This window comes from Acanthisitta chloris, unplaced genomic scaffold (assembly GCF_000695815.1).
Source record: "Acanthisitta chloris isolate BGI_N310 unplaced genomic scaffold, ASM69581v1 scaffold1945, whole genome shotgun sequence".
NCBI lineage: Eukaryota > Metazoa > Chordata > Aves > Passeriformes > Acanthisittidae > Acanthisitta > Acanthisitta chloris.
The window spans coordinates 57607-69619 of NW_008674081.1; the positions used below are offsets into that span (position 1 = coordinate 57607).

Genomic DNA, 12013 nt, shown 5'->3' on the forward strand with positions numbered 1-12013 from the left:
TCTGGCTCTCCTTTCTGTTGGGGATCATTTTACGTATTTGTTAATAGTATGGCTTCACACAGTGCTATCACCTACTGTGTTTGAGAGGGGGAGTGTGATACCTGCTGGCAGAGCAGCTTAATTGCATTCTGATTGATTGTGCACAAGGCTCCAGCACAGCTATGAAACTGTTTTAAGAAATACAGGCAAAAGACCTAACAGTGACCGCTGGGAAACACCAGCAGAAACCTGTTTATGTCGTATTTTCTCCATTTATTAATGGAGAAAGCTGATGACCTGTTGTTGTGTGGTTTTATGAAGTACCAATGTAAGCTGAGGGTTCAAAAACAGCCCTGCAGGAACAGCAGCAGCACTTTGCTTGTGAAGAAAGGGAGCAAGAAACAAACATGCTTTGGTGATTTGGTTTTGTTTGGTTTTGGTCTTAATTGCATTAGAGCTAGATGGTTTACTAGTCTTTGGGAACATCACATGTCCTCTGAGGTGAGGGATATGCAGAGCCATGGAAGTGAGTACAGAGGGAGTGTGGATATTGGACTGAGTATCCTGTCAACAGCTGCTGAGATGTTTGTGTGGCTGCTTCAGGGGTGATCCAGTAAAGGGCAGGGTGCTGGGGTCACACAAGGGAGAATGGGGTCAAAGAGGAGCCCAACCGGGACTCACAGATCACCTGCTTCTCCACAAAAGAGAGAACTGTGAGGGAAAATAAAATTAAAACCAAATATATATATCTATATATGTATCATATATATGTAACTATATATGATAGTTTTCTGTCATGCTTGCCTTTAAGGAGGTTTATTCAATGGTGAGATAAAATGCACTGTTTTTCTCCTCTGGCTTTTTTCACTAGGATCTGTGGAGCTCAAATGCTGGTGACATTTGCAGACAGCAAGTCAGCTCTTCGTGTTATGGATATAGATGGTGTCAAAGTAAGATTCTCTCAAACCTCTAGTAATTTCATAACAAATTTCTCAAGAGTGGTTGCTTAGAATGAGGTAGTTGAGTTTCTAGCTAAATCAATAAGCATTATTTGAAAGAAACTTAGTGCTCACTAAGTCCTTAGCTTTCACTGCTGCTGAGGCTTTAAATCCAGTATTTCAGTTTTGGGAGGGCATGAGGTGACTTTTGGTGCTCATAAGCAGTGCTTAGGATCTGGCCTCTGACACCACTGCAGCATACTTGGACTTGGTCATTATTTTGATACTTGAAGCATTTCTCCTGAGATTGTGTGACTTCATACGGTTGCCAAAGCATCCTCATGATTGTGGTTTGGAGATTTTTTGTTTCTCTTAAGTGTATCAAATAAACTCCTTCTACCAAGCTGGCACAACATGATTCATTTGCCTCCATGGCGATTCAGCATTAGCAGTAGGTGTTTACCTTCCCATCCCCTGCTCTTCCTTCCCACGCACATACTCTACAATGCATCAACCCCCTCAGTTATGCTGATGAAACTGTCTGTGGGGCTGCACTGTTAACTGAGCAGTGAAGTAATGGATTTGACTCATGGCATTGATGTAATTAATAGCGTGGACTGAAACACGATTGTATGCACACGGTGTGTGAAAGGTGCTGGGAACCTGAGCTGGGAACTTTTCAAAGTAATTTTCCCCTCAAAGCTGCTTGGATGCGTTTCACCCCAAATGTCATAGACCAACACATAAAAGCAGCTGTAGTCCTAATCTGTTTAATAATATAGTTTCCATATACATGAACCATCATATATGAGGTTTTCTGGTCAGAGAGTCTCCTTACAGATTCAGCAGGCAGCAAACTCATGTGTGTCTTAAAGCTACTGACTCAAAAATGACACCCTCCCATACTGATATCACTATCATAATGCTGTTTTGACGATATTTCATGTTTCACCTGTTTCTCCAGTATTTCCCAAATGCAGCAGCAGTGCTTTTGAACTGTGAGGCTCATTTTCTTTCAAGAATGTTGTTACAGTCTGAAAACTTGGATATGGGGGTAGGAATTCCTTTCCATTTAGCTTCTGAAGTGAAGGCTTACTTGCATCAGGTTCTGAAGCTGTTGTACAACAGACGGTCAGGACTTCTCTATTTCTTTTCAGGTGTTCTCATTTTGTGAAGTTGCTTGGCAAAGGGTAACAATTCTTTTTTTGCATTAGGTTAGAGGCAGAACAGTGAAGATCCAGCCCAAGACTAAGGACTGGCTAAAGGGCCTTCAGGAGGAAATTGCTCGGAAACGGGACAGTGTTGTTCCCATGTCCCCTACAGCAAACTCCCATCTTCTGGAAGAGAATTTTGACTTCTCAAGTTTGGACTATGACTCAGAAGGTAAGAAATAGGCTTCTAAGCTAAGCTGTAAGAAACTGCTTTACTGTCTTGGCTGTACAGAGAAGGTACAGCATGAGCATCAGTGGTATCTTAATTTGTGATGAAGCCATACTTCTTAAATAGAGGATTGTAACTAAAGCTGTGACCTGGCACTGTGCCTGGACAGAGAACTGTTACTTAGATTGTCCTGTCAATTTAGTGTTATGATATATGTTAGCAAATTCAATGTATGGTACAGTTGTCTATCTAGAGACACACTGTAATGAAACACGTGGGTTGGTTGCACAAGAATCTTGTCCAGCCTGTATATTAAAATAATTGATTGGTAGTTTAGAGAGACAGAGAATGCATTTGCTCAGTAATTCTTTGGTATTTTAATCCAGGTGATATAGTAGAGGATGAAGATGATGATTTAGATGAAGGTTTGTGTCAACACCTAGTAGCAGATGATATATCTGAGGGCTCTGGACATTGCACATCTGTAGCTCTTTCAAACAAATCTGGACAAACCCCACGACTGTATAAAGGTAAAGTATTTATCTTCCTTGAAGTAAGACCTGAAGGTTTATTGTTTGTTCTCCTGTTGTCTGTATTTCCCTGTTCATTTATATTTTCATTGTAGGCCCTCCTGTAGTACCCATTCATGCTCAATGCCCCTTGAGTTAGTGACTGTAACTGAGGCCCTCAGGCATAACAGCAATACAAATAATAAAACTTAGATTCTCCTTCTCTCTAGCCCAGGGCAAGGCAAGAAGGCTGAAAAATGTTGTTTTCATTTTATAGCTAGGAGAAATTAAGTCTTTTTATCCATTCGATGTTGTTTGGCACTAGAGCATACAACAAAAAAATTGTGTTATTTTCTTATTGGTGAGGGCAAATAATTGGTGAGAGCAAAATAAAACCAAAGTAATCCTGTCAATTCAGTGATGGACTCAACTATCCTTTGAGCAGTAGCAGTGGCAGAACAGTCAGGTGTAAGCTGGTAGGTGGTTGTGTGCAAGTGATTTCAGAGGCCTAAACTTTCTCCTTTTTTCCCATTTGATTTATTTCTGAAGAAGTTGAGGTTCACAGAACATATATATTCATTCTTTTAGTGTTTCATAAATGTGTTACCTTTTTTCTTGGTCACCTGGCTTGTTTGCACATTACTGTGAAATGACTCAGTAAAGAGAAGATAAAGCTGTGAAGAGAACACTGATAAAAACTGCAGCAGAAACTAGCCAAGCCAGAGATGTTCTTACATTGAGATGTGATCAGGACATGCTTCGGTGGCCAAGCATTGACAGGCTGGGTTATGTATGAAACACCTCATTGTCACAGCAAGTGATTCAGTAGCTGTTGTTCTGCACTCTGTCAGAAGTGCTTTGTCATCTGACATAAAAGTGAAAACTTTAATACTTCTAAAGGTTGAGTCAGAAGTAGAGTTCAAAAAGATAAAATTAAATTCATACAGTTACACAGACAGATTTTCCAAACAGTGATTTGTGGCTTTCTTGCCCACCTTGAATCATAGGTTGGGTGCAGTGTGGCCAGACCCAGACAGATAGCCCTGAGTCAAGGAGTAATCGATCATTATTAAATACTGTGAAGCCAATCACTTTGTATTATAGGGTGCCTTGTCCTCTGAGCACCTCTGGCCTACTGTGTGATGATTCATTAAGCCACAGAGGATTGCAGTGATTCTTGTCACCCACACTAACTCTTCTCCACAAAAAAAAAAAATAATCACAAAGTAAATAGAGATTATGGAGTATAGTGTGAAGAAGATCAAGTCACAAAGTAAATAGAGAATATGGAGTATAGTGTGAAGAAGATCAAGGCAGGGTCATGATTTCACATATCTCAAAGTATGATATATTCAATTCATCTTGAAAGCCTCTGCCATTTCAGATGCCTCCATAAGCTTCCAATTCTGCCTGAGTAACTCCTAATTGAAGGTACGATGATTGTGCAGTTGGTGTTAGGCACAGATGGAAGCCAGTGGCAGGCACAACAGCATGTACATGTGTGTCTGAGGTCAGGGAAGGGCACAGCCCTATGCAACCAGTGTCCCTCTGTCAGCAGCCTCTCAGGGGAGGGGATTGATCAGTCATGGCTGGGTTTTCTTGCCTTCAGTGTTCTGGGTGCCTGTGTAACTCCCTGGATCACACCAAGGATGTATCTGCAGCTTAGAAGCATTGAAGATGCAGAGAGAAGGGGGAGGGCAGGCTGAGCAGATCACAGGCTCTGCCTCCGTGGCTGCCATCCGCTGCTGAGTGGGAGTAGGAAGCTGTGAGGCAGCTCGGTATTCCCTGCAGAGCACAGCTTTCTGAAAAACAAGAATTTGTTTAAAAATGCCTGAAGTATGAGAGACTAGTGCTACAAAATTCCTTCCCCATCATCTCCAAACCACAGGGAAAAAACTAAACCCAGTGAATCTTGGAGCCCTAAAGAACAGGGAGGTATGTCTGGGCAGCCATGGCAGGGTGAGAGGACTGAAGTGAAAGTCCTTACTATAGCAGACAGGGCAAATAAAGCAATCCCTACTTCTCCCCTCTGCAGCTGTCAGAGAGGCTTAGATGGGATGAAAGACTGAGTAGTTATCTAGTGTTGCCAGGTGCAGCCTAGGGCTAGCAGATTGAGGCAGGTGTACCTGTTAGTAGATGTTGCTGGAAAGCAGAGATGTGATGAGTGAGCCTTTCAGACACATTTTTCTCTGGCATAAAAACAGTTCCCCTGAGCAAGAAAAGTTGTCTAATTCTCAAATGGAATTCCTCTGTTCAGGATGAAAGAGCAAGGAATTGCCTATGACTAGCCATGGTATTTTGATGAAAGCAGGTTGTCACCAAGTCTGCCTGTGAAATTCTCAGTGTCTACCAAGGTGACTAGTAACCCTGAAACCAGGTGCAGGCAGTCCATGTCAGCACAAAAAGTTAATAAATGGTGAGAGGCACTGGAGACAAGGGTAGATGTTTCTGCAGTGGGAGCAGGCAGACATTGGGGGAGAGCAAACAATGTGAAAGGAGCTGTGTTGTGTTGCCAGATGCCTGGCTGGGGTTTGCCATTCGTAGTCACGTCTCTCCTGGCTGCTCAGATTCGGCAATCTCACCCAGTGGGTAGCTAATCCAGTCCTTTCTAAAATTCCCCTAGATGACACAGACCTGGCTGAATTGAAGCGGGAGCTGGAGGCAAGTGTGGAATGCCAGCGCCGCGCTCCAAGCAGGTCTCTGTCCATTCCCACCAGGTCTCGGCCGCTTCAGCCACCACAGAGGCCTCCCCCTCCTGGTAAGTTTAACTTTCTCTAATCCTGTTGGCTCCAGCTGACCAGTTTTGCCAGCCATTTCTGGTTGCCAAAGAAAGTAATACCTTGTTCTGAAATGTCAGGCTGTTGAGGTACTTGTACTTGCTTCCCAGCCTTAGTACAGCTGCTGTTAGTAGTGGGAGAATTTTGTCTTTAGGATGACAGATGCTCCACAAAACAAATGCCTTTAGTTAGGATAGAATGTCCCACGTTTCATACTAACTCATCACTCAGGTTAACGAGTTGAGCAGCCACTTTGTGGCAATAAAAAGTCACGGAGTGTATCCTTACAGTTTCTTGGTTTCCAAATTAATTGTAACCATACTTTTAAAAAGCTTTCACAAAATACTTGCTCTGAACAGTTTTTGTCCTTTCCTGCTTTGCAAGCAGTTCTTGCTTGCTTTTGTGTCTCTGAAAGAAATGCAAAGCAGCTTATGGTTTTCAGTGAGGCACAAAGCTCTGCCCACCTGAGCTGCCATCAGTGCTGTGCTGCTCCTGTTTTTATGGCTACTTCTGAATGAATGCTGATTGCAAGATCAGCATAATTATCTTTGCCTTCTGTATTACACAGGCTATACATCAAATTTTCCCTGCAGCCCAAAAGTCTCTTTTGTGTACATTTTCCAGTCTTGAATTAAAGATTCTGTCAGGCTCACTGCTAGAAGATGAGTTCTTGAGGATTATTCCCATTCATTTCTGAGTCTGTTGCACAGAAGTGACAACACTGGTATCTATTTCTGTGCCTAGAATGCAATGTTAATGTTCAGCTGAGGTTATTTAATTAGATGAAAGACTAACTAGGAAACTGTGTCCTGAAACAGTTCAAAATTTCAGTATTTTATTCTGTGTTGAGATTTTTTTTTAACCTTAGATTAGACCAGTAACTGTTCAGCACATCACTTTGCCTAGATTAAAGTGTCTGACTCTTGGCACTCATGAAGAGGGACTCAAGGTCCTCTGAGTCCTGCAGGAAGGTCTTGTCTAATGTGTCTGTCCCTGGAGGAGTAGGGAGAGTGACAGCATCTTTTTTATTTATCACAGTTTCCAAACACATTGGATTTGCTCCATTGCAGATAAAATGTTGTACCAGCTCTTGAATGTAAAAAGCCATTTTTATTCCTCTTTCAGCTGGATCATCAGGCAAAAAGTCCCCCTCAGATGGTTCCCTCTCTCCAGGAAGCCATTCCACCTGCTCCATCCTGGCAACGGCAAAGCTGCTACCTGGAGCCCCTCAGCAGCCAGTGAGTCCTGCTGCTCAGCACAGGCACTTGGCATTGTCCTGACACTGAGCATCACATACAGGATGCCACTGTCACACAATGAAGCCTGTCACATGCCTGAGCTGAAAATGCTAAGATAACTTCTAGTACCATAATATTAGACTTTAGGCCCTGCTGGACACCAGAAGAATGTTAATAAAGTGCCAGGAATTAGCAAGGCCAAGAAGGGAGAGAGAGAATGAATGGTGCAAGACCAGGGCACTGCTGGTTTATTCCACATGCTGCTTTCTGACAGATGCTAACTTGAATTTTCAACACCATCATGATATGCTTTAATTCTTTTCTCACCTCTGTTTTGATGGGCCATGCTAGCCCAGAATAGAGGAAAAGTCTGGATCATTGTCAGCAAAGCTGTTAGTCACCTGAAGAGACCAAGACCAGAACATAGAAACACCTCCCCATTCCTGTCTTGCTGGATGAGAACCCTAATGCACTGAACAAGGGATGGCTAAGGGACGAGCTGCAGCAGTCAGGGATTGGCCTCTCTGTCAGCTGGTAGCAAAGATGTAGTATTTCCCAAAAGATTCCCTGCCATTTCTTTATTATTTATAGATCACTGAATAGCCACTGGCAAGAACAGAATTTTACAGGTGTGTGAGCTTAGCTGTGGGATTAGAGGTGTACAAAAAACCCCAGTTCTCTCAAGATTACTCATCCTCATATGTTTTTTAAAGCCTAAAGTCCGGACTGGAATAAGCAAACCTTACAATGTCAAGCAGATCAAAACCACCACAGCTGAGGAAGCAGAAGAAGCTATTAGATGTCTTATGGAAGCCAAAGGAGGTGAGCATAGCTTTCTAACTGACTTCTAAAAATATTTAAATAAGGAAAACTGTAGGTGTATTCATCCATGCCATCATAGACCAGATGCACATATTTCTATTCAGAATTTCACCTGAACACTGACACGTTCTTGCAAAATTGTATGTGGTTCTTTGTCAGTTCTGATAATCCTGACCTCTTTCAAGCTGTATATTTTGTTGTAGAACCCATTACTAGGAGCACCTTGGGTTATTATGTCTAGATATAGTCAGAAAAATTAAGATAGAGATGGGATCTTACTAAACTGATGCTGCCTGCATTAGCTCAGTCGCATAAAGGATATTTGCTGCTCTATTTAGTGAATGCTCACTATTCCAAGCAGAAATACAGAGCAAGTAGAGCTGTAGGAGAAATAACATGGTTTGTGTTCACATTTGAACAGCACGTATAGTTGTAACCTACATAGAAGCTTGCACCACTTCAGCTTGAAAAGTTAAGCTAAAAGGCTCCTCTGTGTTTATGCTCCCTGTCCAGTCTCTCGAGAAGAAAGCTTCTTGCAAGGGCAAGTTAGAGCAGGAAACTAGCTTAGGTACTGTGAATGTCCCCTCCAGGGCTGCATGCAGCCTTTCTGCTGATGCTGTGTGAATGAGAAGGGTTACCTGAGTTTGAGACTCTCAGTTTAGAAGAAAACCAATAATTTTTCTTTTATAAATAGAACAAATGCAATCTGAAATAATCCCATTTATTTAGAAATGTCATAAGGGCATCTTGGTGTTCGTTCCTTGTGCTTTTCATTTTGTTTTGAAATCAGATTTACTCTCCATTAATTTTGAAATTCACATTAAGCATTTCACTTCATGTGGGTAAGAAAACTAGTCTGGTCAGCATGACTCAGTCCCTTGTGCTGTACCACCAGTTGGTATTTACAGTTCTTCCCGAAGTACTTTACAAGATGTGCTTGTTACTGTTATCTTGATTTTACAGGTAAGGGCAAAAGGAGACTCAGGACTTGAGTCCAGTACTCCTGAACCCCCAGACACTGCTTTTTCCATTCGGCCAAACAGTGGCATAAAATAATTTCAGACAGGAGTTTTTCCCTAACTGCCCCTTACAAACATGACAGGATTGCAAAGGTCTGTGCTTACTCCTACCTTCCTGGCCTAAGTCAGCCCTTTAGGCATGAACATTTTGGAAAACATGGTTGTGAAAGAAATTATCTTGAAGCTACATTCTGATCAGGCTGGAACACTGTATTATTTTTTTGCTTTTCAGGATTACAAGAAGATGCAGTAAAGCCTGCTCCAACCAGAAACCAACCAGTCACCAAACCTGAGCCTCTGCCCAACATCACAAAGTCAGCATCATTTCAAGGGTCGCAGGCAGGACCAGTGCCTGTGCCTCATCGTCCACCACCCAAAGTTCCAACTCCAAAGAAGCCAATACCCCTGCAAAGGACTGGAGTCAAGGTGGAAAATGTAAGATAGTTGCAGCAAAATGCATTCAGCCTCCATTACACAGTGGGAACAGTGGCAGGAGGGGTGGGCTGTTAAACACTTTGCAGAGTCCTCTCATATCAGCAGGCACTGAAACAATTTTGTGTTTTAGTCACCAAGGCATAAAAATTTAAGAGAGATCGGAAAGGAAATAGAGCCATGTTCAGCTTTTCTATTAGTCAGTCCATTCTCTTAGGTTTTATTAATTTTCTTCTGATTTGCCTAAACCTTGTCTGGATTGAAGTCTCATCCCTTCTTCATCACAGTGTTTGCTTTTGACCATGAGTGTTCTGTTCTGTAATGATTTGAGGCAGCTTCTTCATCAGTTGTGTCCTGTGTAGAGACATCTTACTTTTCTTGCCCACCTTATAATGGGATTCAGCCATTGAGTTTGAACTTTGGAGTCTACTCAAGAGTTCAGGTTCTTAAAAAATACAAACCTGTAGGTGTTCAGGTTTTAGTCTTTGTCAGGTCTCTACAATCCAGATAATAGTTCACCTCTAGAGCTGCTAAAATTATTATTTAATGATGAAAGCAATTTAAGTACAAGACAAATATAACCTTTTATATTCTCCCTTTGACAGAACCTGCTAGGAAACTCTATTCTAAGTTGTTAGGGTTCCTGCCTTACCTTCCTTTGTTAAAGCATTCACTCCTTCTCTATAATGAACCTTGTGCCATCTTTACTTAGCAGATTTGCAAAATCAAAAACCCCCAAGAGCACAGTGCATGCTCTTTCCTTAAACATTGCATAAGAAGGAATGGCCAGTTTGTTCTGTTTATGTTGTCTCCATTCCCAGGGCACTCCTGAAAGGTGCTGAGAGGGATTGCTCTTTTGGTGTTAGTTATATGAGAGCTTCTGCAGGAATAGATCTATTTCAGTTTGAGTGTGCTTCAGAATTCTGCTCCTTCCTCCATCTGGAGTTCAGATGGGAATTGGGTACTTGAAAACCTCCACTCAATCCACCTCTATCACCAAAAGACCACATAGTCAAACGTAGGCAACTTAACAACAGCACATAGACAGAATGGCAGGGGATATGCCCATCATGAAATACTAAATATTTTGCCTGCATTAAAAAGCCTGGATATTATCTTTTAATATTATACAAAAGTAATAAAGAATTTAAATGCTTTCATTCAATCACACCGAGTGTGAGACATCTGAAGCAGCCCTTGCTCTCTGAGGCTGAGCTGGGCTTGGTATTTCTGTGTTTTTAAATGGTGGATATATGCTAGACTGTACCATGAGAGCTTATTTTAGCTTCAGTTCCTAGCATCAGTGTGACAGGACAGAGCCCTTAATGCATTGACTGGGTTAGCTTAAGATAATTATCCATCAGAATGTACCCAAAGGCATGTGCCCATTAAATTAGGTTTCCCTATGAATTCTTGCTTAAATAATATTAGTCAGCAGAGAGATGTAACAAATAACTCTTCAGAACTGTGTTAATTTGGCCCAGAGCAAAATCCTAATGTGAAAGGGAGATGGTCTGAAAGAGATGCATTTCTCACACAAGGAGTCAGCAGGCTGTAGGACCCTTGTCCTCAAATAGCTGTCTGTGAATGAACATAGGTGCAGGGCATGATGCATGAGAACAGAGCGTGGCAAGGTACAGTGTAGGACTGTGCTGTCAAGCCTCCTCTTTGTACTGCTTTATTTTTCCCTCCAGTACTGTCAGATTTTCTCAGTAATGCTGTCAGTAAGACTTGCACCAGTAGTGACTCAGTGTTTAAGGTACCCTTTTTGTTCTCAAATTTCTTGTTCCTTTTTCCCCTCAGGCCACGTCTACAGAAGAGCAATTTGACCAACAGACTCCTTTTGGCTTGCTGGAGCCCCATCTAGAAGCTGGAACTATTCTTAGTCCAACCAAGATCACTCCAGTCCCTAAACCCAGAACACCACAAGCAGGGAAGCCTCAGGAGAGGAGGGGGAGCAATGAAAGGCAGCCCCCCTCAGCAAGCACGGCTGAGGCCATTGTACTGCCTCCCCAGAATGCTCCCTTTGCCCCAAAGGTGCCACCACGAAGAAAGAAGTCAGCTCCTGCAGCTTTTCATCTGCAAGTTCTCCAGAGCAGTGACAGCTCACTTCTTAGTGGGTCAATGTTCAACAACAACAACAATAATCCTGGGTCCTGCCCACAGACTCATGTCCCTGCACAGTCTGCTCACTTAGCATCTACAGCTTCCACCAGCCCAAAAAACAGCACAACTAAGCCATTGACACCAAATGCTGCAGAACTGATGGCTAATCTCCAGGGCCCTGGGGCACCAGCAGGCCAACATCCACAGCTCTTGGATACCAGCTCCCTTCCAGAGAACACCAATCTTCTGGACCTGGACATGCATTCTTCCTGCCCACTTTCCATCCAGGCAGCATCAGCTACTTCTCCAGCACACATTTCAGAAAATTCAAAACACCCCAACCTGAAAGATTTCAGTCACTGGGTTACATTTAGTGATGATGAAGAGAGCAGTGCACTGTCAGAAGGGTTCAACAAACTGCTTGTCTTAGAACAAAGCAAAAATACCTTAATGAAGACAAATGCTGATTTAGAGTTGTAAAATTTTGCCTCCCTAGTGTTCCTACAGAAATCATAATTATGATGCAAAACAAAAATAAACCTTTTTCACAAAGATTTTTATTTAATTAAATAGCTCATCTGTTCATGCTACATTTCATTTTATCTTGAAACATTAAAGATATTGCCCCTGGAGGGAAGTATATAGAGTACATACAACCTAACCATATCTACAGCTTGCTTGAATGTTCTTTATTCTAAGTTATTTCTTTGTATTAATTCATCTTAAGATGTTTTATTTCATTTCAGGTACAAATCATATGTAAGAACATGTAATGATGTATGGAAAAAACATTTAAGAAAAACATCTTCCTCT

The 12013-nt window shown here is 42.1% G+C and overlaps 1 protein-coding gene across 1 annotated transcript in view; it reads left to right on the forward strand.

Annotated features, from left to right (window-relative positions):
- The window catches only part of SYNJ2 (synaptojanin 2), a 58867-nt gene extending 47187 nt beyond the window's left edge, over positions 1–11680 (forward strand). The window contains exons 19-26 of the mRNA XM_009075174.1: positions 851–929; positions 2132–2300; positions 2684–2827; positions 5430–5564; positions 6709–6821; positions 7535–7643; positions 8895–9097; positions 10898–11680. Coding sequence (XP_009073422.1) covers positions 851–929; positions 2132–2300; positions 2684–2827; positions 5430–5564; positions 6709–6821; positions 7535–7643; positions 8895–9097; positions 10898–11680 — 1735 coding nt within the window. The remainder of the gene's footprint in view (positions 1–850; positions 930–2131; positions 2301–2683; positions 2828–5429; positions 5565–6708; positions 6822–7534; positions 7644–8894; positions 9098–10897) is intronic.
- Positions 11681–12013: the final 333 nt, after the last annotated feature.